The following is a 27904-nucleotide window of genomic DNA, read 5'->3' as shown; positions in this document are numbered from 1 at the left end:
ACCCCTTAAGGACACATGACATGTGTGACATGTCATGATTCCCTTTTATTCCAGAAGTTTGGTCCTTAAGGGGTTAAATGTTGTGATTGTATCAGAATACCTATTGCTTGATGTACTGGGTACATTACATGTTGAATTCTGCTGCTACAGATAAAACACAGATTCTGTGCTTTATTTTTATTTATTTTAAATACTAACTATTACTAATTATTACTACCGGTAATCCCATCGCTTTCGCCCTGTTTCCTTTTTTTACTCCAACAATGCTGTAACGTATGATGTCATGCCTCACGGTTCTGGGAGATGTAGATAAGCTAGAAAAAGCAGACAAACTACACCTCCCTACTTATCTGAGCATAAAGCCCTGCTTATGGAAATCGCTCAGCAGTGCTATATGGAGAACAGAATCCATCAGACGCTATACCTGGTTTGGTTAGCGCTCATTGCAAATCTGTCTGGAGTTTTGTGGCAATTTCTGGAAGTTTAGATACATCATATTTAAAACAAAAATATTGCTTTTGGTTTTGTGTATTTTTGAAGGCGCATTCTACATAATGCGTTCGAAAAGAGTGGGTTGGATCCAACCTGAAATGCCTATTAATTTCAACACAGACAACAACCACTGAAGCTGAATCTTGTTAAATGCATGGATACAGACTAGCAACACGTGCAAATTTAGATCTGCGTTTGGATAAAAAACTCAGCAATTATCAGGGCAGACAGGACGATCCGTTCTGCAGTTTGCCGTCTCTTGGGTGTTGTGATTTGGCATGCTGATGTTTGAGTCGACAGATTATTGGCAGGAGCATGTAATGGCCTGTCTATCTTGGCACATGTTTCCAATGGAAGTGAATGAAGGATAGAACAAAAACAGTTTAAAGGGAATTTTATATTAACCTGTACAGCCATCTGGATGTACTTTTTACATGACCAAAGAAAAAAATAAATGTGTCTTTAAGGATCCCTCTTATGCAATAGTACGTCCTATATTTAGAGGACATTATAGGCACCCAGACCACTTCAGCTTATTGAGGCGTTCTGGGTGCAGTGTCCTGTCCCACGTTGTCCTGCAATGTCAATTATTGTAGTTTTAGAGAAATTGCAATAATTCTATTGCAGGACTAAGACGGCCACTAAAGGCACTTCCTGCTTGCCAGGTCACATGACACTAGACGTCCTGACACTCTGAGGACATCCAAAGTCTCTGAAAACCCCACAGGAAAGCATTAATTTAATTCTGTCTAATATGCTTGCAGGGCATGCGCACTGGCCCAGCCCCCAACAAATGATGTCTGAGGAGGTGTGGGCCTTTGTTGGGGACCTGATGGAGGGGAGAGACAGAGGGAGCTAGTTTTAAGAATACAGGTTTGTAATACTAACTTTATAGTATCCCTTTAAACAAAAGCAGAGCAGGGGTACATCACTACTGATTATGTAAAGATCCGTCTGACAGAGGACCAGGCTTAAAGGGACACTGTAGGCACCCAGACCACTTCAGCCCATGCACCTGAAGAAGACGCAAAGGAGTGTTGAAACGTGTTGTGCTTATTGTATTGGACTGTTGCATTCCAGTTACCTTAATGTAAAGTTTTTAATATTGTTTTAAATAAATATTTTATGGGCATGCCTTTTTTCCTGTTTTCTGAAACTACTGGGGATTAAGATACCTCTCCAGTCCAGGGAAAGTTTCTCATCACACTAAGGCTATGCTACCTGAGCCAGTTATTTCGAACAGGCTCAAGGAAATGTGAGTGTGATACTTGCTAATTATTTTACATTCCTATCTCCGTATTATTGTACATTATTGGGTGCCCTGTGAGAGGTTCTCTCTCTTATCTGCAGTGGCACCTTAAATCGACTTATGATATCATGTTTTATTTATACATCTTCTTACCACTTGGCACATGTATGACATAGTCTGTTTGAAGTGCACACATTGTTTTATATATTGCTGTGTGGTGATTGCGCTGTTCACAACCTGTTACTTTTTGTATATATTGTAAGAGGGACATTTTTGTGATTCATTCTTTCATGTGATTCACAGTGTTACTAGCTGCACTTTATTGTTAGTGCCTGGTATTACACACTACATGCACTTCTCACTTGGGAGTATTGTACGCAGTACTGGAGACCGTATCTCCTGAAGGATATTGATACCTTAGAGAGAGTTCAAAGAAGGGCTACTAAACTGGTTCATGGATTGCAGGATAAAACTTACCAGGAAAGGTTAAAGGATCTTAACATGTATAGCTTGGAGTAAGGCGAGACAGGGGGGATATGATAGAAACATTTAAATACATAAAGGGAGTCAACACAGTAAAGGAGGAGACTATATTTAAAAGAAGAAAAACTACCACAACAAGAGGACATAGTCTTAAATTAGAGGGACAAAGGTTTCAAAATAATATCAGGAAGTATTACTTTACTGAGAGGGTAGTGGATGCATGGAATAGCCTTCCAGCTGAAGTGGTAGAGGTTAACACAGTGAAGGAGTTGAAGCATGCGTGGGATAGGCATAAGGCTATCCTAACTATAGGATAAGGCCAGGGACTAATGAAAGTATTTAGAAAATAGGGCAGACTAGATGGGCCGAATGGTTCTATCTGCCGTCACATTCTATGTTTCTATATATTGAAGCACACTACCAGCAGAGTATCGTTACATATTGGAGCAATCGCACAACATTGTTATATATTGAAACATCCCACCCTACTAGCAGAGTATCAATCACCTTTATAATTCTACCTCTACATAACTCCATTTTACACTTCCTATCTCAGCCCTCCTCGCTGTCCTTATAACCCAAGTTTCCATTGTTTGCATGCAGCAGCTGGATGTCTGATATTGAAGTACTTTGCCCCACTTTTAGTACTTTATCAAACTGTACTATTCTAAAAAAAAAGTGTCTAAATGCTTTTAGTACATGCTTTTAGTTTTTTCTTATAGAATCATTTCAAGCTGTTTTAAATCTATACTCTATAGTTTGTAACCTCTGCTCTCCACTCCATACTATAGCAAATATAGGAATAGAGTGACATGAAGTCAGCAACGAAGCCATAGTACAGATATCACTGATGGTGTTTTGCCGTAGTTGAGGAAGTGTCCCAAGCAGGGCAAATCAAAGAAGACTGCAGGAGGAGCGGAGATTGGCCTGGAGGTAAAAATCTCTATATTTTACATTGAATACTCCTGTATCTTTGTGATATATGGTGTATTTAAAGGGATAATATAAGTGAAAGGAATACAAAGCTGTATTCCTGGCACTATAACTCCCTCTGCTTCCCCCCTCCCTCCTGCCCAGGTAAATAAAGGGTTATAAACCATTTATTTACTTATTTTTTCCCAGCACCAATGTCTCTCTGCACTGGGCCGATGCCCCCTCTGACGGCTCACAATGAGCACGTGCTAATGCGCATGCGCGACAATTGCTGCACGTACTTTAGACCTCCCCATCAAAATCAATGCTTTCCTATGGGGAAAATCTGATGCTGGATGTCCTCATGCAGTGTGTGAGGATGTCCAGCGTCCGATACCAGACCAAAGGTCGGTTTCAATTCAGGAAACCCTCTAGTGGCTGTCTGGTATACAGCCACTGTGGACAGACTTAGAGCTGCAATGTAAACACTGCAGTTGCTCTGGACCTGCTATGTTTAACACTGTAGCACTAAGTGCGAAAGGGACAGTGCACCCAGACCACTTCAAGTAGCTGAAGTGATCTGGGTGCCTATAGTGTCCCTTTAATGTATATGGGTGCGATTTCAGGTAAGTGAATATTTGCATGACAGACTCACTTTAACCACCTACTACAAATTACCGTATATACTCGTCTATAAGTTGATCTCGTGTATAAGTCAAGTGTAGTTTTTTGACCAACAATTGTGAAATATGCTATGACTAGTGGATACGAGGGTACGACTTTTGAATGGAATTGTTCCCCTTCTGTTCGGTTACCGAACAGACTCTGTGTGGTCCCCCTTGTTAACACCTCGTAATCACCGACCACCCCTGGCTGTTAACCGCAAACAAGCATTCCCATATATACGAACGCACATGTTCGTCTCCCGAAGGCAGCGGTACATGGTCGTCGACCGCATGGATCTCTGAGTCAACTATGCAAGCCAACGAAACCCCGCTCAAACTTGTACCCCTGCCCGTTCAACTTCCTGACCAGCTAGGAGAACAGTGTTCGGGAGTCGACATTGCCCCATATTCAATTCCTGAACGCTGTACAAAATTCTATCGAAACTAGCACTGACCCGTGGATAAGTCGACTCTAAAATGACCTAAAATGAAGTTTAGGGCTAAAATTCCTCGACTTATACACGAGTATATACGTTAAGAAAGTAAGCGTTTCACTCTTGCAAAATTCAGCTATTATGTGCAATATCAAATTAAATGAACAGTTTACTTAACTGCATTCGAGCTCCGAAACAGCCTTTTGTGAGCGGCCCGGTCCGACCACCTCTGAGGCCATCACAGATGCATTAAGGACTTAATGCATGCACGACATTTAGCACAATACACCAATCAAATGCTTCTATTGGTCAAGAACCAAGTCAGACTCGGTTGTCACTCTGGAAGCACCATCTATAAGTGTGTTTAAACTCGCAATATGAACATTGCACACAGACACTTCCCTTTCAATGAGGGTTAATGACGTGGTCTGGGTGATGATAGTGACTCTTTAAAGCAGCATGCCAGCCTCTGAAAAGATTCTCTATTATCTGCTGTAATAGTGTGAAAAGTGCGGAACAACCACAAGCTCCCATCACTTTCCGCTTGCTCTAGCTGAGGGGGAAGGTAACTGTAGGCCATAGTCTACCAGTAGATTGGATATTGCAGGTGGCCAGTTCCTGATGTATTTATTAAAGTTTCAGCAAGCCGCATCATGCATGCAGATCATCAATAACAGGTTCACTTTAAAGAAGAAATTGACTCTACAAATATGTACTTATAAATTAGTCTGTGGGTGGGTTGTCTTTGGCCCATGCTTAACGCATGATATGCCTTGTGTGGACAAAATAAATAAAATAAATCCTGCAAGGGCTACAAATACAAAAAACAAACCCATAACTTTTATTGGGTAATGTCAAAATTCAGCTAGTGTGCCCAGATTTCAAACTCATTTATTCGCTTTATAGAACTATAGTTGGGGTACTATACAGAAGGGCGATTTCTCAGACGGAATAATGAAGTCGTCAGAATTCCTGCTCCAGAGAGAATCTGTCAAGTAACTCTCTACAAACTAATCGGATTTGGTGATTGTCAGAAAAGCTATGACAGTTAACATCTTACAGAAACCGGCCAAATGTTTGGGGGAAATCATGGTTTTAGCAACAGTCTGCAATTTATAAGCTTAAAAATGCAGACTTGTTATGCCAATTACAAACCCAAAGGCTACACAACCCCCACTGTGACAAACCTTCTCTTATTCAATTCAAAGCAAGAAGCGTATAGCAGCCGGCTTGATTCCTTGATTTTGATCTTGTCACTTTAGTTTATCATTTGTAGTCCAAGTAGGATTCCCTACTCGTACAATGTTGCGTGTGCTCTCAGTATGATCTTCACATAAATTACACACATTCCCTCTGACAAATCCCCCTCACATTACGCAGATTCCATTTGACACCGTGAAATGATTTGTTGATGGATACAATGCAGATTGAATGCGAGATTGAAATGTACTGCATCTTACAGTGACCAGGCTACAGTCTCATTTCACTAATGTTTTCTGGGCTGTATGCAAACCTTGGTGTGTTGTGCCTGCTACTGTGCTGTTTGAAACTGAAGTGAAAAATTGTCTAGTTAGGTACACTTCTTTCTATTAGGTAAGCAATCTGGTAGAGATGCACCAAAATTCTCGGTCGAAAATGGGCCTCTCTCATTTCAGCCGAAAAAGGGTCAAATCTGCCAAAAATTACACCACCCCCCCTTCCCCTGCGTGTGCAGACATCCCAGCTCACTCTGACGTTCCGGGAGCTATCCCCATTCGCCTTCATGGAGTGAAGCGCATTTGCTTTCTGCCTCTCTAAAGATGGCGGCTGGGCGTGTGGATAGTGACGTCACTGCGCAGGGGGAGGGGCCTGGGTCTTTCTTTTCAACCTTGTCCCGGCTCCAGCCTTTAAGGCTCGCTCCTTGCCGGCTCAAAGTACAAGTCGCTCCCGCCCCAGGGCCTGCCGCAGCCTCCGCTTCCTCCTGCCCTCCACGAACAGGACCGATTGCACACTGCCCGGCCATGTCTCTCATCATCGGAGCCAAGGTGAGCCGTGACATAATGACCGGGGTACTCCGGGTGGAGCTGGAGGGCAAGGCCTCATTCAATGGCTCAGACCCCAGTCACCCTGGTTCCCCTCTCAGCCCGGGGCAGCTATCTCTGTATCTATTCCCCCCACATGGCTTTAGCTCTGCTTCCCTCCCCCAGTGACCTGACTGCGGCTTCCCATATCATGTTACAGGGAGTGCCCAGATAGCTGTGGAACACAATCTATACAGGGCTGGGTAGTACATATCTATAGCTGTAATATCCGGATAGGAAAAGGAGTGTCAGCTCCTGGGGTCAGTCCCTGGTTCCTCTCCTCTGTCCAGGGGTGTGATGGCTTTCATGAGGTTTGGGGTTAATTTTAGTTCCTTGACATGTGCACAGACCCACCAGTAACTGTGCTGTTATATAACTCCATGTAGATTACTTAACTGGAAAAGACATAAGGTCTGCAGATTTGGTTATCTTGGGACCTTCCAGGAAAGGTCACAATTAAAATGACTGGACAAGTTAGACTTCCAGTTACATTGTATTGATTGTGTGATAGCCACTGCACTATTAGTATATGGAGAAATTGGTTATTTAATGTTCTCAGGCTCATATATATTCTATGGAAATTAAATCTTATTGACTAAATAACTTGGCCTTGTGTTGCCTAAAGCTCACCAATCTAATGTAATTTATTTATCTGGCCCTTACAGTTTGCATATAACAGTTTTCTAGGGCAGTGGTTCCCAAACTTTTTTATTTTTATTATTCTTTATTTTTGCTGTGCAGATTAGTACAGTGATGCCTGCAATGCAAAAACAGCAAAGTCAAGCATACATTTGTCAACATAATAACAACATGGCATTTGGAAAATCGGCACATTTTTGCAATATTAGTAATCAGAAAGGCAAACCTGTCTTGGCAATATACTAGACAAATAAGTATTGCATAGCGTATAGACATAAGTTACATATTTGGGAGAACCACTGGGTCGCAATCAACTATACGGGTACCTTACTGCGGTGATTTGCAGTGTCGGTGGTGTAGCGGCCACAGCTTGGGCATGCTGTCTGCTGTTGATCCTTTGCCAGAATGCTTGGCAAATAGTGTTAAATTTGGCATCGAAGATTTCCCTCCATTACTGGCCTACCGGGCTTTTTTAGTCATGGGGCTACTGCTGTTCGGTGGCCATTTTATTCACACTACATGGTCCTATACACAGCAAAAAGCAGTGCCCATGCTGCAAACAGGTAAGAGATCCCTGTGGGGACCGGGATAACCCACGCTAGTCCAGAGAGGGGGGTGGGAGGGATCTATTTTGTTTGAGCTGGAATTGATCCACTAGCTGTAGTATCGGTTTGCTGCGAGTGTCTAGCTTAGTTTATCCAGGATTACAGCCTCATATTCTGACGTTTGGCTTGAATTTTGCAGTAGCTAGTAGAAGACCTGTCCGACCATCTTGGACGTCAGGCCCCGGCCCCGGCCCCACCCCCATTCCCAAACTTTGTAGGTTCAAGGCGCCCTTAATATTTCAGTATTTTTCCAAGACACCACAAGTAAAAAAAATTTAGGTTGCGTATCTGTACAGCGCTGCGGCTTTTACTGGCGCTATAGTGTAATGTACAGTGTTGGTGTTTGAAGGGGTGCTTGTATATAGTTATTGTGTTTTAATACAGGGGTGTGTCTGTGTTTGATTGCAGGGGTGTAATGTTCACTTTTAAACGTGGATGTACATTTGTGTGAAGTATTTGTGTTTGAGTGAAGGGGTGCGTTTGTATATATATTTTTCTGAGTTTCAATGCACAAGTGTGCTTGTATGTTGTGCTGGTGTTTGACTGCTTGGATGTATACACATACACTACCACAAACATACATACATACATACATACTTACACAGATATTCATGCACATTAACACACAGATGCATAGAAGTATACTGACACACACACACAAATTCATATAGACACTGACATAAAAGCACACATGCACCCTGACACACACAAACTGATACATGACACAGATACACACATTGACACACAGAAGCACACTGAATATATATATATATACACACACACACACACACACACACACACACACACACACACGTGATTTAAAAAAAATCTCCAGCCACCCTCCTGTTAGCTTACCTTGTGTGTCCAGGTCCTGGTCCTGCTGCTGCTGGGGGGGAGTGAAGGGATCTGGAGCTCTTCGTGCTCCTCTCCCCTCACGCTGCAGGGTTAAAACCTGAGGGACCTGTCACCCAGACCACTTCATTGAGCTGAAGTGGTCTGGGTGACTATAGTGTCCCTTTAAAGGACCGCGGCACTTGACCGGGTCCCTGTTGAGCAGTAATGTTTCCCCGGTGCTATAACCATAGCACCGTGGAAACATTCCGCGGCACCCCTGTGTGCATGTCAGTTTGGGAACCGCTGTTCTAGGACTATACTTAATTTGGATTAAAAAAAAAAATCTGATTCTGTTACATAGAACTGAATGAAGAATGTATATTGATATTAAATTAATACCAACAATATATTATTCTTGAGTCCTATATTACAAACAGATTTAAACTCTTCAAATCACTCGGTCTCTGTGACTCTGTCCTCTCGTGGTTTTCCTCTTATCTCTCCCAATGCTCATTCAGCGTCTCTTTTTCTAATGACGACACCTCCCCTCGTCCTGTCTCGGTTGGACTCCCCTTCTATTTTCTCTTTATACACCCTCTCTTGGCAAACTTATTACCTCTTTTGGATTCCAATACCACCTGTACGCTGCTGACACCCAGATATATCTCTCCTCCCCGGACCTCTCCCCTGCCGTCCTGCAATGTTTCACTGCTTGCCTTCTTCATCTCTGACTGTATGTCCTCCTGTTTTCTGAAAAATCAATCTCTCTAAAACGGAGCTCCTTGTGTTTCCTCCTCCTAATACTGATCCTCCTCTTTCGCTCTCCCTTCAAGTTAGTGGTATCCACTTAAGTCCATCCTTGCAAGCGCGCTGTCTTGGAGTCACACTTGACTCTGGCCTTACCTTTGAGCCTCACATCTAGTATGTTGCCTTAAGATGGAATCCTGTAAATTCCATCTTAAGAACATAGCCCGCATCCGGCCCTTTATTAGACAAGATGCTACTAAGGAGCTTGTCCATGCTCTAGTAATTTCCTGCATGGATTATTGTAACCCTCTCCTAATTGGTGTTCCAAAAAGCTGTATTGCCCTGCTACAGTCTGTAATGAATGCTGCCGCCAGACTGATTTTCCTCTCTAGTCGGTCCTCTCACACCTCTCCCCTCTGTCAGTCCTTACATTGGCTTCCTGTATCCCATAGGAGTCAATTCACAGTGCTAACCCCTATATATAAAGCACTGAACAATTCTAGCCCCTCTTATATCTCTTCACAGATCCATAGGTATGCCCCTTCTCGGCAGGGGTCAAGTCCTGGGGAAAAAAGTGTGGGAACTCACCCAAGATTCCCGCCCCTCCCCCTTAAAAAAAAAAAATGTTTACACTCCTATGCATATAGTGCAGTGTGTGTATAATGAATGTAGTGTGTTTGTAGTGAGTGCATAATGTGTATAATGAATGTAGTGTGTGTAGTAAGTGCAGTGTGTATAATGAATGTAGTGTGTTTGCAGTGAGTGCAAAGTGTGTATAGTGAATGTAGTGTGTGTGTAGTGAGTGCAGTGTGAATAGTGAATGTAGTGTGTTTGTAGTGAGTGCAGAGTGTGTATAATGAATGTAGTGTGTTTGTAGTGAGTGCAGAGTGTGTATAAGGAATGTAGTGTGTTTGTAGTGAGTGCAGAGTGTGTATAATGAATGTAGTGTGTGTAGTAAGTGCAGTGTGTATAATGAATGTAGTGTGTTTGTAGTGAGTGCAGAGTGTGTATAAGGAATGTAGTGTGTTTGTAGTGAGTGCAGAGTGTGTATAATGAATGTAGTGTGTGTAGTAAGTGCAGTGTGTATAATGAATGTAGTGTGTTTGCAGTGAGTGCAAAGTGTGTATAGTGAATGTAGTGTGTTTGTAGTGAGTGCAGAGTGTGTATAATGAATGTAGTGTGTTTGTAGTTAGTGCAGAGTGTGTATAATGAATGTAGTGTGTTTGTAGTGAGTGCAGAGTGTGTATAATGAATGCAGTGTGTTTGTAGTGAGTGCATAGTGTGTATAATTAATGTAGTGTGTTTGTAGTGAGTGCATAATGTGTATAGTGAATGTAGTCTGTGTGTAGTGAGTGCAGTGTGTATAGTGAATGTAGTGTGTTTGTAGTGAGTGCAGAGTGTGTATAATGAATGTAGTGTGTTTGTAGTGAGTGCAGAGTGTGTATAGTGAATCTAGTGTGTTTGTAATGAGTGCAGAGTGTGAATAATGAATGTAGTGTGTTTGTAATTAGTGCAGATTGTGTATAATGAATGCAGTGTGTGCTGGATGATGTGTGTGTGCGTGTGCTGGATGATGTGTGTGTGCGTGTGCTGGATGGTGTGTGTGTGTGCGTGTGCTGGATGGTGTGTGTGTGTGTGTGCGCACGCTGGATGGTGTGTGTGTGTGTGCGCACGCTGGATGGTGTGTGTGTGTGCGCACGCTGGATGGTGTGTGTGTGTTGGATGATGTGTGTGTGTTGGATGATGTGTGTGTGTGTGTGTGTGCGCTGGATGATGTGTGTGTGTGCGCGCGCTGGATGATGTGTGTGTGCGCGCTGGATGATGTGTGTGTGTGGGTGCGCTGGATGATGTGTGTGTGTGTGGGTGCGCTGGATGATGTGTGTGTGTGTGGGTGCGCTGGATGATGTGTGTGTGTGTGGGTGCTGGATGATGTGTGTGTGTGTGTGTGTGTGCAGGATGATGTGTGTGTGTGTGTGTGTGTGTGCAGGATGATAGGGGGGGAGCATTTTTTGTTTTAAAACTTTGTGTGTATATTTTTTTTTTATTCCCCCCTCCCTGCTTCTTACCTTGTCAGGGAGGGGGGAGATCGCCTGGTGGTCCGGTGGAGGGAGCCAGCCTCTGCATACAGGGCCCATCACACGCTGTGTTCCCTCTCCGTCTCTAACTCTCGCGAGACTCGCCTGTGCGGAGCGTTGCCATGGTAACCCGTGGCAACGCTCTTACAGCCGCGAGTCTCGCGAGAGTTAGAGACGGAGAGGGAACACAGCGTGTGATGGGCCCTGTGTGCAGGTAGCAGGGCCGGTCCTGCAGGACTGGGAACGGGAACGGCGTTCCTGCTTTGGAAAAAGTGCAGGAACGCCGTTCCCATGCGTTCCTGCAGGACTCGAGCCCTGCTTCTCGGTCTCTCTGCTGTAACAGTGACCTTCTCCTGTCTGTTGCTCACACCCGTATGGCCAACTCGCACTTGCAGGACTTCTCGCGGGTGGCTCCCTTCCTATGGAACAGCCTGCCTACCGCCATCAGACTCTCCCCTAGTCTTCAATCATTAAAGAAGTGCCTTAAAACCCATCTCTTTAGGAAAGCTTATGGCCTCCCAGACTTACCTCTACCTCACATATCTGTCTCTTGCTCTCTCCTAAAGGGCAGCACCCTCCTCCAGCTCTGTTTCACTCCCACCTTATTTGATTGATATTTCCTGTCCTAATGTGTTTTATACCCCATCTCCTATAGACTGTAAGCTCGTTTGAGCAGGGTCCTCTTCAACCTATCGTTCCTGTAAGTTTTCTTGTAATTGTCCTATTTATAGTTAATAAATCATATTGTAAAGTGCTACGGAATCTGTTGGCGCTATATAAATGGCAATGAAGGCTGAAGCCGCTTGTCACGCTGCATGTGGGTGAGATATGCTGACCTCCTCAGTTAGCCTGCCTAGGTCTGGCGTCCTTACGTTACCTGTCCTCCCGGTATTACTGATGTTCCCCAAATCAACTTCACTGGTATATTTACAACTTAATTGTGCACCTATATACAAAGTGCTGCTATGACTATCCCATATAATTCAGTTATTGTATACAGCCTTCACCAGGGTGCCTGTTGGTGCACAATTCTCAGCATCCAGATTCGAAGGACCAACAGAGTGAGGATGTATATCTCTCAGTCCAATAATGCAGATACTATGTAGCAAAAAAAAAATAATAATAATAAAAAAAAAATGCTACTCAAGGTAGGCACTCCTTGTAGCCAGGTGCCCATAAGCAGACACTTTCTCTGTCTTTTGACAAATCCAGCCATGCCATTCACACCAGCGTGGTTACCATCATAAAGGGTTACTTCCATCACCATGACATGATATAACAGAAATAGGCCGATCAGGTGATGGAGAAAGACCAACAAATTGATAAAATTTGAAAAGGAGAGTTTTTCACTAGACTGTAAATATTATGTTAAAATAGCTGAACTTAAAACATAGCTGACATGGGGCAAATTACATCTATCCTTTAATAATAATCAGCACATTAATAGCTGAGCCATTAGCAAGGACATCATTCTGATATTTTTCAACAAAATTTCAATGATGTATAGTTTTTATTTTTGACAAGCTTCATTATATTTTATCTGGCTGGGCAACCATGCTGCTCTATATAACTTGCTGTGATTTCTCTGTTTGCAACTGTATCAGCAAGACGTTCGCTTGAACAGCAGAAAGTCTCACAACGGTAGAGTCTGACACAAAATGACTGCACGGCCACATAAAAAGTGAAATTCTCTCAATAAAACAATATACAAAGATAATGCCTAGACAAATTCTGCGTGTATCGCTGTGAACATCCAGCACAGTGATAGGAATGTCATGAATGACCACAAGGTGGCAGTGAACACAACTACTTATTGAATTCTGTTGCATCGTCATCCAACCCCTTACACATGGAGGGTTATTCAATGAGCACAGATATGTCTGGAATGGACAACATTTTGTGGAAATTACAAGGTTCCAGACAGATTTACCATTCTCATATTTACTAAAAGCAAATCTGGTCAAATTACATAGGATTCACATTTTCAGCAAATATTAAATTTTTACTGGAGTGCTACCAGGTTTTGCTCAGAGACCGGAAAATCCAGCCCCCACAAATAAAAAAACAAAAAAACAAGCTAAACAAAATTTATACATAAGTGCCCCTCCCATATTTCTAATGTGAGAATTAACTCTTTCTTTAAGTTGCAATCCGACATGCAAAGAGTGGGGCCATATCTATTAAATGATGAGCAGCCAGCAGCATCTCAATGTCCAAAGTCCCATGTCTCCTCTGAAGTGATATGCGGTATTCTACTAATGGAACAAGGGGAAACATGCCTCTGGCCTTCCAGAAACACTGACCAGCAGCTTGGAGCATTAACATTTGTAGCAACTTATTACTGCCGAGTCGCTAACGGCCCGATTTTACTAGCAAAATAATGGAGCCAGTAAATGAATGGGTCTGGGACTTGGCACTTGTCCCCTCTTACCCCCAACCACAGAATAGTTACAGAGAGGAGTGATCTGCCTTGAGCTTTGGGTGGAGGGGTTGTAATCTTAAATAGCGGGCTGCTATCATGCTTTGTCCACCCATAGGCTGCATGTGCGGGTAAAACAGTCAGATATTTGTAACATACTTTTTCTATGATGCCCAACCAGGCCTAAGGGTTAGCTAAGCATTATGGGATATTAGTACAAAATGTACAGACGGAGGCGGATGGGATGAGATGTGCAGTCTTTCTGCTTGTGGACCTGTAGTGAACGCCACAGCTAGTCTATTGTCGTCAGTAAGGAGGTGCCTCTCTCCCAGTGTGTACTCCAAGTGTGTACTCCAAGGCCATCCCTGATCCCAACATAACTAGTGCCACACTCGGCATTTACAATTCAACATTTTAATAGTAACCTTTTGCATGCATATCTGGCAGGCGAAGATTTAGATGAAGACTGCATTCTCCTTATGGGGTACTCCAAGCACCATGACTATTTCAGTGATTTGAAGTGGTTTTGATGCCTGGAGTCTGTATGTGCAGTGTTGCACTTTTTATCCCGTTAACTGCGATGGTGTAAATCCACCTCTAACAGTTTCATAGGGGTGTCATCAGCCAGCCCGGAACAAGATTTCTGGGCTGGCTACTGTCAATTTTGTACAACTTTTGTTGCACAGGATGTCTGTCACTGACCCCACCAGCTCTAAAGTTCACAGGTGGTCAAAGGAAAGCGGGTGAACTGTTGTTAAACGGTTTCCAAATTACCAGGTAACTGGGACAAGGTACTTTTTTGGCATCAAGACCACTAAACAGGCTGTAGTTTATGATGCTTGGAGTAACCCTTTAACTCAAGATTGGAGTTCTATTAGGGTGGATGTTGGAGCTATGCTGTGAGATAGTCACTTTAAGCTGCAAAACTCACTAAAATGCATATTCTGTAAGGAGCAGCACACAGAGCACTTTGAAAATATTAAATAGGGTGTTTTTAAAGTGTATATCTGTCTGTACTATCCTTCTGGTTTTGAAGTTTTTCTGGATTGACTTATTAATACACTAATCTAATCAAGTGGGAGGAAGTCATGTGCATAACAAATTAATTATGATAGCACTGCTCTAGGGAGCCCAAACACCAGTGTTCCCATCCCCTTTGGCAAGGAAGAGGTTACACAAAGTTTACTATGAATTATTTGAATGCGGAGATGGATTTAGAAACTTCAGGGACATTACCCAGAAGGACGATTGCCTCAGAAGTGTCTTTATCTTTAGGGTAACTTTGCTTATATTTTAAACTAGGAAACAAGCGATGAAAAACATGAATCCAAAATTCATCCCAGCATAGTAGTGCAAGTAACACTAAAGAGCATAGTGAGAAATGTCTCTTGCGGTGAATTAAACTCTATTGTAAGACAAACCCCCCCCCCCAAAAAAAACCTTCAGAACTCATTTACTAAAAGGAGCGTTCTTGGCCAAATTCTGCCGTTTCTGATAATAAAAGGCACAGTATCTATGCAACAAAATCACTACTTTACGATGTAGTGGTTTTGGTACTAAGTGTCCCTTTAAGCATTATCCGCTTTATAACAAGACTTTCTACCTTTTTAATGAGAAGGACATTCCATTCGCACATGGGACCTTCAAAAGGTTAAACACTAGGTGTAGAAAACATGATCTCCTATACAATACAGATGAACAGGCACTCTCCAGACGATCAGAGTAATCTGAATGGACTTTACTAGTGAAATAGTTCAGGTGTAAATAAATATACATAAAATGGGGACAAGGCAGGTTATAAGTGTATACATTTAAACATGCCTTGTATATAGGCAAATAACGTTTAACCCCTTAAGGACACATGACGTGTGTGACATGTCATGATTCCCTTTTATTCCAGAAGTTTGGTCCTTAAGGGGTTAAAAAACATTTTGGGTAGTTAATACATTGCCAAGCATAAATACACACACCAGTCAAGCCGTAACAGTGCTCTCACTACTGCAAGGGATTCTAGGGTAGACGTATGCAAACATTTTGGGAATATATATGTAAGTCTGCTCTCTGTCATTGTCAGCATTTTTCTAACCGGTAGCAGCGAGTTCATCTCTCCGTAATTTTGCTTCTTTGAGAATTGATTTTCTATCTGATTTTTGGTGCACTGTCTCTAGTTGAAGCCTAGCTTCTGTATAATACTATGATCTAAGGGCACAATGCTTTGTGATGTGCAGCCATTACTATCCCTAGAAGTTTTCTACCTCTTTATGTTATTGGGTAGCATTTGGTATTGAAATCACACAGGAAAAGTCACAAACTGCCTTAGACATTTTTTAAGTTTAGTTAAACGAAAGAGGGAAAAAAAACTACAGAGCAGGATCTGAGAAGCAAAGATATTACCGAGCGGACTGGAGAGGAGATGAAACATTTTTCTGAGATAAATTAGAAAACATGACAAGGTTAGATGCATTTTAAGTAAACCTCACCTAGGATGGGACTTTTATGCCTCGTTTCCACTGAGCGGATCAGTTCGGTTCAGTTTGGTTCAGTTCGGTACGGTTCGCTATTTTGGGTGTTTCCATTATGAAAGTGGTCCATACAAGCGAACCGTACCGATCCATTCAGGGTCCGGCTTCAGATGTAGGGCCATAGAAAACGGAACGGTTCGGTTAGGGCGGAACTACTATACAATCCATTGATTGGTGGACAGGAAGAGCATTTTTTCTAAACCCCGTATGGCCCTGAAGGTCTGACTTGCAGTGGAAACGCTCACCAGAATGGGCTGGTCCATTCTAAACCTTCCAAACTGTACCGAACCGATCCGCTTAATTGTCCATTAGTGAAGCTGAGAAAGAAAGCACTGGCAAAATGGGTTGTGACTGCTTGAAGAGAGCAGGACCATTAAATTGGTATTTGAAGACCTTGAGAGGACAGATTTCAAGTTATAACTGAAAGGATTCGGAAGGCTACATTGTAGACTACTGCTCCAAAAAAACCCCAAATGAATGACGACTGCAAAACCGCTAATGGTACGATAACACAGGAAGACAACAGTGGCTTGGAGGAGAACAAACGCTTGTATAACAAACTACGGTCAATTGGCCTTCCTGTTTAGCATATATGTAGATGAGCTGAGATTAGTCCGAGTTAATGGACTGTATTTTATTTGGCAAGTCTAAATTTCGGCAAGATAGTGATAGAAACAGTCTAGCTTACTAATGGCAAATGTGAAAAGTTAAATTTGCTGGAGGTCCACTGATACGTGGGTCATTGCAAATATACCCAAATTAAAGTGGCACTGTCATTTTTTCAATTTATTTTTAACCCCCTTACCGACTCCACACTTAGGCATGCACATACATCTGTGAATTCTTACACATGTTGCACAGGCCATTCTAATGAGGGTTGTAGAAATATAAGATGACACAGCAGCCTCCATATGTCAAATCAACAGAACCATTCACAAAGAGATGCATGAATTTAATGTGCAATAAAAGGCCACTAATTTGTTGTTGTCCTCCCTCCCCTGACATTAACTTCTGCAATGCTAGGTTAAACATGTTCAGGCTTTGAAGACCAGAAGAGTAGAATTGGCTAAGCTACTTCCTAGACTGGGCTAAACTCAAAGCTGATGATATACTGTGCACAAACATTAAGAACACACTTTAAAGGAGGCTTAAAAAAATTAAAAAAAATCTTGTTTGGGTGTGTGTTTTTTGGCATTTTAAATACATTCTCTATACAATGCTTAGGAATAGAATGTATCTTGGAATGTCCCTTTAAATAAACTTCCCAGCTGAGCATGTAAGGGTTAATAGAAGAGGATGACCAAACTGGTTTCCAACGTATGGCATATCCTGAACTGAGAAACCGATCACTTTAACCAACATATTTGCAGTGTGTAATAATGAGCCAAAAACAAACATTTTGGGCTGACTGTTTAAAAACTTATTGAAGTGAAATATTACACTGACAAGCATGTAGACACAAGAATAACACTGTTGTGCTCAGAAATGAGAGTTATTCTAACAAACACAAAAATCCCTGTACCTTGCAGAGAATGAGAAGCTAAGTACTATATGGCTGTTTACTTGCTTGAGTCACAATTGCATCACGAAGAACCAGTTGGGGAGGGGGGTATTTTAAGTGCTCTATGGGCTTTAAGCACTGGACTATCAATTAAAGCAAAATAAAATCAATACAGCCACTTAGACTGTGAGCCCCAGGGAGTCCTGCTTAGAATTCAATCCTGTCAGGATTTGCAAAATTCTTTGCGGCTGCAAATGGGAACTAGTGGAATTAATGTAATCAATGTTGGCTAGAAGTATAAACACTCAGGTTGCGATCGGTATCCTCGTAAAACGTACAATGTGTTCCTTCAATTCCAAAGTCAATATGAGGTATATTACAAAACTAATTTGGGGGTTGGTAGGTAAAGAGGTTGCACGTAACCTATAGAAAGAAAGGCACAATTGGGAAAAATAACATTTGCAAGATGGAAAAAGAGGTTTAATCATTAAACTGTAAATAGTTCAGGAATAAGAAGGGGACTTATCGCCCGCCTCCCTCCCTCCCTCAGCAATACATGAGCCGGCCGCCACCCTCCCTTTGTCTGCCTCAGCCCTCCGTGAGACAACTGCCCGCCTCTGGTCTCAGGCAGCTGGTCACCTTGGGTGCTGAACAGGCTCACAAATCCCAGGCACCAGGAGCCCTGCCCCAAGACATTGCATCTGGAGTTTAATCCACTAGGTTCTCTTATAGCATTACAGAGGGTGTATTCACCAACGCCTTTTCAAAATTCAGGTCAAAACAGGCTATCTAGAAATACATTTAAAGGGTTACTCCCACCCTTAAAATTTATAGATGGAAAAATTACTAATAATTCCTTATTATTGTTTAGGTTCCCCCTTCCCAAACGCTACAAATAAGTAATAAAACAGGTTTCTACTTACCCTGCTTTAATGCAATTCAATTAAAGGTTTCTCATAGAAAAGCCTTTGGTTGGATCATTTAGCTGGCTCAGAGCACATGCGCGTGCCCTGAGCTGGCAAGGGGACGGGGAGAGAGGAGGAAGACAGAAAGGGAATTAGGTGAGAACATTGGGCAAAAAAAAAAAAGACTGTATAAGGAGGCAGAAATTAGATTCCATCTGTAACCAGCGTGTAGTGCGCTCTGATGACAGACGTCCAGCATGCACAGAATTGACATTATGCAGAATTTACATTATGCAGCCTGTAACCAGCGTGTAGTGCGCTCTGATGACAGACGTCCAGCATGCACAGAATTTACATTATGCAGAATTTACATTATGCAGCCTGTAACCAGCGTGTAGTGCGCTCTGATGACAGACGTCCAGCATGCACAGAATTGACATTATGCAGAATTGACATTATGCAGCCTGTAACCAGCGTGTAGTGCGCTCTGATGACAGACGTCCAGCATGCACAGAATTATGTAGCCCGAAACAGAGTTAATTAGCCCCTAGCACACAAGTGCAAATAACTCTGGTTGTGCAGTATTTCAAGCAGAAACACTGCACATTGAGACTCCTACTACAATGACCACTTCAAAAAGCATAAGTGGGCACGGATGTTGGAGTAATCTTTTAACATTCTGTTTGGCTATTATTTTTCAATTTGGCCACTTTGGTTTATCACTTTTACTTTAGTTTTCTGACATTCTTATATATAACTTAAAACATTTCATCATGGGATTGAGATATATATATATATTTATATATTATTTGTCTTGATTATGACATGACTGTGCCTTCGATTTAGTATGGCATGTGTGGATTCGACATAAAAATAATAAAGATATTAAATATGGAAATTGCTTTAAAACACATTACCTTGTGCTGAGATTTCCGATTTTCAATCCACTGGATAAATCCAAACCGTCACCTGGTTTTGCAGCCTTTTCTCTGTTCATTTGTTGCAAAATGGAATTTAATTCACTAATGACACTGGCTTTGGGGCTTGCCATAACTGGGCTCTGAACCTCTGTGATATCGCCCCACAGTTTTGAGGTCCTTGGTTGCCCAGCTTTAGGCATGTTGGGGTGCATCCCTATAGGCGGTGGAGGTGGAGGAGCTGGAGGGGGTATAACAAAATTGTCTATGTTCTCTTCCTGGACAGCATCCTTATAAAGTGCATTGCTTTTGTTGATTATGGGCTTGACTTTTGGCTTTGGAGGTACTGGGGGTTTGTCCACTAGAAACGCTTGCCCATCTGCATAGACTGTACATGTATCCAGATTCTCTCCACCCTCGGATGATAAGGTAGATATGCTTGAGACGGTGGAAATAGTGCTTGTCGTCTCCAAGTGATGATCACTACCACTGCGGCTGTCCACCTCCTCAATCCCAGAGTCTGTGACATTGTCAAAGCTTTCGGGGTGCGGCAGGTATGAGGCGGGTAGGCAGTTGGACATACCTATGGGTTTTTTCATTTCTAAAGAGTTAGAGGCAACATTGGGATGAAACATATTCAGTGGGAAATTTCCATTCTTTCTCTGCATCAACAAGTCTGCCAGAGTAGAGGATGGCATTGCAGAGGCATCTTCGGGAATGTCAAAACTATTGGCAAACTCCAGAGGAGGCGGAAGAGGCTCTGTGAAGATAAAATCCTCATCCACATCTATTGAGGCAAAAGGTGGGGGTGGGATTCGGAAAGGTAAAATTACTGGTTCATCCACTGAGCAGACAGTTATAATGGCTTTGCAAGGAGGTGCGGGGAGACCAGAATCACTGGTTTTGGGCAAGGTGTTTTCTATCTCTTCAGGGAGTTCTGGGGGTTTAGAGCTTAGATCATCTGGGGATGGTTCTTTCTCCACTTGTTCATTCTCACTTAAAACATCATCTGCTTTGGTCGTGTCCACTGTATGTACCATGAGCAGCCCAGCTGTCTTCTGCTGAGAGGTGTCCATTATATTTATTAACATGTTCTTTTTCTCCTCATGGCATTTTTCCTCTTTTGTTACTTCTGGTTCAGGTTTACTTTCAGTCTCCTGCCTTTTTAAGACCCCTCGTTGATTCTGCCTACTTGTACTGAGTGTTGCTGTAGTTGAATATGAATTGTCAGGGCTGGGTCTCAGTTTTGTATCAATATAAAGTGGCTTGTTAAGATCTGCTTTGTCGGGTTCAGTGGGGCTGGGGGTGGGCTGACTTTGTTCTTTTATAGCCCTATCCCTAGCAGCTAAGGCAAGAGCCAGAGGTGAGTTAGGATCTAGTAACTTTCCTGTGACTGGATGCATGTAATTGCCTGACACACCAATCCCTTTAGCAGATTTTGCATTGTTTTCCTGCCCTTTCCCGGTTAACATCCTTGCATTGTTTATTTCTCCTTGATGGCTGGATTCATGATTACTGAAGGCATTTGAAGATCTGTGTATGACCAGTGAGGATGGACCCATGGAGTGCTTAAAGCTCTCCTCATTACAAAACATACCCTCATCAATGGATTTAGAGTGCCGCAACCTTGGGCTAGGAGTAGGTCCTACACTCTCATCTCCCAGATCTGTAGACAAGAAGGCCGGTGAGTTGCGTCTTGCTTCTAGTCTTTTTTCCCTGTCTCTTACTGCACCGGCAATTGCTGCTGCAAAAGGGCTGCTCACATTTAGATTGTCATCTGGCCGCAGCTGACCAGTTTGTTCTGAGGTTTGGAGATCTGTCTCCATGCTACTTCCCTGACTGCTCTTCCCACTGCTACTGGTTGAAGGTTCTTTAATGATGATGGTTGGAATGGGAATGGAGCAAGTTTTTTCAGGACTGTCCTCCACATTGGATTGCTTTACTAGCATCCCCTTTCGTCTGGCAGGCTTGGCCGGAACAAATACACCTTTGTTTCCCAACTTTCCAACTTCTGAATATGGATTTTCTGGCATTTGCCCTCTCTTGTTTACAAAGTTTTTCTGGGATGAAACACTGGTGCTGTAAAGATCCTCTGAGTCTAAAGAAAACCGGTCAGACTCACGTCTGTAATACATGCCTCTGTCTCTAGCCATTGTCCCCATATTATCTGATCGGATGGCTGGTGAGGGAGACCTGGTTCCAGCATTTTGTGTGAATATTGGCTTGATGGTACCATATCCTCTAGTTGTTGGAGTCTTCGGTGAATTGAATTGTGACGGTGAAGGTGGAGGTGGAGAAGGAGGTAATGTCGCTGGTGGAGGAGGAATGTCTTCAGATGCATCTGGCATGGATAGACTTCGGGTAAACTTCAACATAGGAGGTGCCAAAAACTGCTTTTCTTCTTCAGTTATTCCTGAGGATGAAAATTAAAATAATATTAAAGTTTCCAAAGAAACGTTATATTCCATATTTGTGAATCTGTAACAATAAACCTACATTATTATAGTATATTATCTCAATCACTAAATTAAGAAAATAAATGCTTGCTTCTGCATTTTGCCAGTATGACTCAACTAACGTACTGAAATCCAATAAAAACCTATATTAGTGGATTTGGTTTATTCCGCAAAATTGTGGTGAATTTCAACAAACTGTGTGAAAGGATATTATGTTATCGTTGAATTCCATGTAGGCAGATAACGGTAGGTGTGCCTGATTCCCTCAATATTCTACTTAATTCAAGTTATCGTGTGATACCTACGGAAGCAGGCATGTCCAATATTTCTTCTATAAACTGCTACACACAGTTTGTGGAATCACCCTATCTGACGAACCTGATGTATTTACAAATATTCCTGTGATATTTGTAGGGTATATTCTCTAAACTAAGAATTGGAAATTTTGTCCAAATTAGCCGAATTGGAAACATCCTCAAACTTCGCTAACTTTTGCAGTTTGGCTAATTTCCCCTAAAATGTGCAGCCATTTTATTATAATCCTGTTCATTTCCCAATACCCCTTTAGACCATAATCTCAGTGAGGCCCGGTCTATGTTTGTAGCCCCCCTTTTTTGTGTAATTTTCCCACTGTAGTTGAAGATTCACATTAATTATAGTTTACCGTTGCTTTAAAATTCTTACAGGGTTATTCACTAAAGTGTTAATGGTCAGGAGCTTAGAGTGAAAAATGACACGCTAGGCCACAGTACCTGCAACGAAAAACTCTCCAAGTTTGCAATGTTTACAATTCGGCTATTTAACCTAAAATGTCAGTCCACTTTGGATTCCGGACTATTCCCACTTAAGGGAAAACTGTTTGTAGCAGCTGGGCATATTGTCTGTAACAGCTAGTTCACAACTGAATATAACAAACAGTAGCCACACTAATTTAAAATTAATGCCACTGTTGGCAAGTGTCTGCTGAAATAACTCTTAAAGTGAAACGATCACTTTTTCATAATTTATTACAAGTCAGTAAGACGATATCTGTGGGATATAACCGCAGTGTTCTGTTCATTTAGAATTTGTTTGTTTAATCATCTGACACGTTAATAGGACTTACAAATGCAGACCACACATATTGCCACACACATAGCCACGGATTATTGAAGGGTTGATAACAAGCTCAAGGACTATGGAATGCATTCTATTCAATCCCGCACAATATCTGATTTGTAGGGAAGGGCAGTGGAATTCTGTGGGAGATCACTAAACAGGGCTGACTTCACCACCTACCAAAAATCCTACTCTCTGAAGCCACTCCAGAGTATTTCCCTATATCTGTCAGTGCTTATCCCCACTCACATACACCCTCTCAAGCAACCTACATACAGCAACACACCATTTACATACAGATTCGTACAAACACACAGCCCCTTACAGATTCATACACACACGCAATTTTTTTTTTAATTTTTTTTTTATACTTTCCATTTGTCTCTTGAAGTCTTGTGTCCCACTTACCAAGACTAGCCACCAAATTGCCTTCTCTCTAAAAAGCATTTAATATGCTGTCAAAATAGTTTAGGAACTGCTCTTTAATTTCCTAATTAAATAATGAAAGCACTATTAAAAGGGACACTTTAAGCAACATAACTGATACGGTGCAAGAAGGCTTCGGGTACGGAGCCAGTGTCCATTCAGTCCTGCTAAAATGGTTATTACTGTTATTCTTGACATTTACATAGCGCCCACATGCTATATAATGTTTTAAAATGACATCGTGTCTGAGGGCCCTGCTCAATTGCGCTTTGAATTTAGGAGGTCACTGACAATGCAGCACACCCGAATGCTGAGTAAATATCCGAAAGACCACCCGATATGTATCAAGCAGAAGGAGAGGCCTTTGGGTGTCAGGGAAAAAGTCTGAACAAGAAAAGGAAGGGTTGCCCTCAAAACCTCCTTGCACCATGACCACAACAATCTGTAGTATTTACTGTGCTTAAAGCAACGTTGCAACGTTTGTTATTCTTCTCCATTTATTTCAAAACCCTGTCCCATTTTCAATTCTTTTTTTTTTTTTTCTCAATAATTTTATAAAGCTTCCAAATAATAAAGAATGTCAGGAATGAGGGGAAAACAGCAGGGTATAATTATTATTATTTTTTTTTTTAAAGATAATTTTAATTTCCCTTTAAAATTAGCCATGAACCTTGAATTCAGCTCAGTCCTTTACAGTTTTTTGTTGTTTTGCTTTTTTTACTTGATGCCCTTAAAGGGACAGTAACAGTCAAGGCATAGCAGTATGTGTCTCGACAAGCGACAACACAGACAGTGTCAGGAGGTTTCTATGGTAAAGAAATAGACGAGGCAATGAGCAGCATTTGTACAACTTGCCAATAATGCACACTAATTACAGTAAGCACATATAACTCTCAGTACATGCAAATGAGGACGTATGAATAATCAGTTTGTAATTACACATCCTGTAATGTACCAAACTACTAACCTGACAGAGTGATTCTGCTGTCTGACAAAAGGAAATCGCTTGTTAATTATGCAGTAAATAATTTGCCATCTCTGCTGCCTCATCATTTAGCATTAGATTACACAGTGTATTTGAGTTTTTTTTAAAGAGAATAATTCATTAGGAATTTGCATAGTTAATTACAAATTTAAACCTCAAAGCAAACTTTAGAACTCAAAAAGATACAAACATTCTTAATTATATATAAAAATATATACATCGAACCACACACACACACACACACACACACACACACACACACACACACACACACTCATGGGGAATGGTATGGAATGTATTCACATTATCTTGGGGTGCAAAGACATCTAGGGTTATATGGGACCAGGTATCTGTGTGTGGAGAAGGGAATAATATACAAATTAAAGGCGTTTAATAAGTGAAAATACGGCAGGAACTGTTACAATGGACTTGCCAGCGATGATACGCTGATTTTTGACCGGCTGAGGAATCTAAGTTGCTAAATTTAGGTCAAAATAAAGTTGTTGTTTTTTTTTTATACGAAGCACTGAGAAGTTTTACCAAGCCTGCTATTTTTAATTTGCATACTTTATGGTTTGGTGAATAAAGCACTTATGAATTTAAAGAGTTAAAAAAAATATAATCGTGTGACAATCTAACAGCTTTTCAGGGTTTAAAGAAAACGTTTTATGTTAGGTTATTTCTTTTTGGCATTCACTGTCACTAATTATTAGTGATCTAACTTAGTGACTGTGGCATAATTTACATTCCTTCCATTATAATTATCTACTTTAGCAGATAAATCCGTGCTCTAGTCCAGTTTTTTGGTTCGAAACATTTTTACATATTTGTTAATTGCATATCTGACATTTTGGAGAAAGTGAAGCGTCAGAGAGAGGTCTATTTTTTGATGATAAACAAACAAGTTCCTATGAGTTTAATGTTAAAGTACCACTATAGGCACCTAGACCACTTTAACTCAATGAAGTGGTCTGGCTGCCAGTTTTAACCCTGCAGCTGAAAACATTGCAGTTTCAGAGAAACTGCTATGTTTCACTGAGGGTTAATCCAGCCTCTAGTGGCTGTCTCACTGACAGCCGCTAGAGGCGCTTCCGCAATTCTCACTGTGAAAATCACAGTGAGAAGACGCTCGACGTCCATAAGAAAGCACTGAATAATGCTTTCCTATGGATGGTTTGAATGCGCGTTCGGCTCTTGCCGCGCATGCACATTCGGATCTGACGTCAGCAGGTGGAGGAGAGGTCACCAGCGCTGAGGGAGCCTGGCACTGGAGAAAGGTAAGTGGCTGAAGGGGTTTTTAACAGCAGGGTGGGGGCGACTTAATGACCCTATAGTGCCAGGAAAAAGAGTTTGTAATAAAGGAGTGCTCTTTGAAGGTAACACCCTTGTGTGAGTAACACTTGGGAGTACAGTTCTGTAGACTAAAATAGTACATGTACACTGGACTTCCAAAACAGGGATTTTAGCAGAGCTCAATAGATGCAAGTCACTCCCAAAATAAAGTGGTTTGTAATTGCCTGAATTTAGCAAAATCTAGCTGTCAAGTAAAACAGCATTTATCAGACTCACTGCATTCTGATTAGTTTATTTTATACAGTCCCCATCCTCTGTCCACCCCGCACTCCTTTCTCTCCTTGCCTCTGAGTCTAGAGATCAGTCCAATCAAATGCTTCTTTGAGAGGAAAGCAATCCTTTTGGACGGGGCATGGAAGGCAGCAAGCAGAGCTGAGCCTGTCACTGGATTCCAGGCACAAAACAAGTTACTAATGCCCAATATGTTATATGTCGGTTTATTTGTCTTTAATACTGTTATATCCTGGAAGAAGTCCTGGAAAGTTCTACAGTGGCCATCACCGTCTCCTTTCTTAAATCCCATAGAAAATCTCTAGTGGGATTTGAAGAAGGCGGTTGCAGCACACAAACCCAAAATATTTGTGAACTGGAGGCCATTGTTCGTGAGCTATGGGCTACGATTCCTCTGGAACACTGCTAGAAGCAGATGTCTATACATATAATTTGCAGCAGGTCATAACAGCACAAAGGTGTTCTACTAAATACTAAAGATGCTTGTCATGAAGGGAGTGAATAATTTTGAGATTGGAGAAGTCATTATAAATTGCATTTTCAGATGAATTTAGGGAAACCACTTGAAGCATTCGCTGAGTTGAGCGATTTCAATTGCTTTTGTTTGATCTGTTCATTGCAAACAGCTGAAAGTCTGTAAATGTTGACAATAAATCTACTTTTCAATTTAATAATTTTGATTTCAACTTTATATGGCCACGAAAGCCTCACTGTTGTATTTTAGAACGATTTGTCTAACTGTTACAGGCTGTGAATTACATCATGTTGGTTTCCTGCAAGAAATCTGCCCGACCAGCCTGGTATGGTTCCAATTACTATTTCATGTTCACGTTTCCACACCGCTATCAGATTGTAAGAAGTAAATGGAATGGCTATTTCCAGAAAACGCCAAATAAATTGTTGCACATGAATAGTAAAGGTTGCAATTTTTATTTAGATGTAGCTACGCATTACTGAATGTTTGTTTGCTCAGATAACACAAGTAAAGTGCAGAATTAACCCTGTAAATAACAGGATCAGAATACATAACCGATAAAGAATTACATTGTGGCTATTGTGAACACAATCGTCACATGTAACAGTCCTGACAAATAATGTTATATTAATGCAAACTAGTATTATGGCTTGTTTATAGTTCCACATTTCTTTTTCCATCACCATGTTGGTATCATCCTAGTCTGATGTAGCGGCTTTGAATCAATGTCCGAAAGGGTGAATAGTGGTGAAACAAACAAAGTGATAAGCAGTCGGGCGCATACAATGATCAGAAGCATTCTACATAATGGAACCAAACCGGCTCCAATCCTTGGTTAAAACACATTCCAAATTCCACCAGCAGACAAATTAGATCTCCACACTATAAACACGTATAACACGTTACACACACAAATGAGAGGAAAAGGTGGCTTACCTATAGATTTTTGCCTTCGCATTGTGCCACGGGGTATACCGAGAAAAGGACCTTGCTGACTTGCTGGAACAGCAGGTGGCATTACGGCGATACCCTGCCTATCATACATTGACTAAAACAGAATAGAATAGAATAAAGCTAATGGGACCGTTTTCAAACATACACAACAACAAATACCTCCCCCGATCAAATATCACTTGCATTTGTTTTGCACTTCCAATATCGTCAATTTTAAAAGTAATTTCACACTCTGAAATTCAGCACGTCCCTTTGGCTCTCAAATGCACTGCACATGCTCTGCAACACCAAGGCTGGCGTGTGAGGCCTGTAGAAACCTATGGCAGTGATTGCCAATTGTGACACTGTAGATGTTTGTGTGCTACCTTTACCATGATGCTCAATAAGCTTTTGAATTTATCAGCATCTGGTACGCTAAGGCGAGTCATCAATATCTTATTGTAAGTGAGATAGAGTATGCTGGTATC

At 41.7% G+C, this 27904-nt stretch overlaps 1 protein-coding gene across 7 annotated transcripts in view; it reads right to left on the bottom strand.

The window, feature by feature from the left end:
- SHANK2 (SH3 and multiple ankyrin repeat domains 2) overlaps positions 1-27904 on the bottom strand; it is a 509303-nt gene that overhangs the window by 1279 nt on the left and 480120 nt on the right. For 3 of the 7 annotated variants that reach the window (XM_063437771.1, XM_063437775.1, XM_063437769.1), the window contains 3 exons: positions 27420-27531; positions 24407-24427; positions 19460-21872 (listed from right to left, as the gene is read on the bottom strand). In XM_063437771.1, coding sequence (XP_063293841.1) covers positions 19460-21872; positions 24407-24427; positions 27420-27531 — 2546 coding nt within the window. The remainder of the gene's footprint in view (positions 1-19459; positions 21873-24406; positions 24428-27419; positions 27532-27904) is intronic. The other 4 variants (XM_063437770.1, XM_063437772.1, XM_063437773.1 and 1 more) reach the window with 2 other exon arrangements.

Source organism: Pelobates fuscus, chromosome 12, assembly GCF_036172605.1.
Source record: "Pelobates fuscus isolate aPelFus1 chromosome 12, aPelFus1.pri, whole genome shotgun sequence".
NCBI lineage: Eukaryota > Metazoa > Chordata > Amphibia > Anura > Pelobatidae > Pelobates > Pelobates fuscus.
The sequence above is the reverse complement of the archived record's forward strand: the minus strand, read 5'-3'. Positions and strand labels throughout refer to the sequence as shown.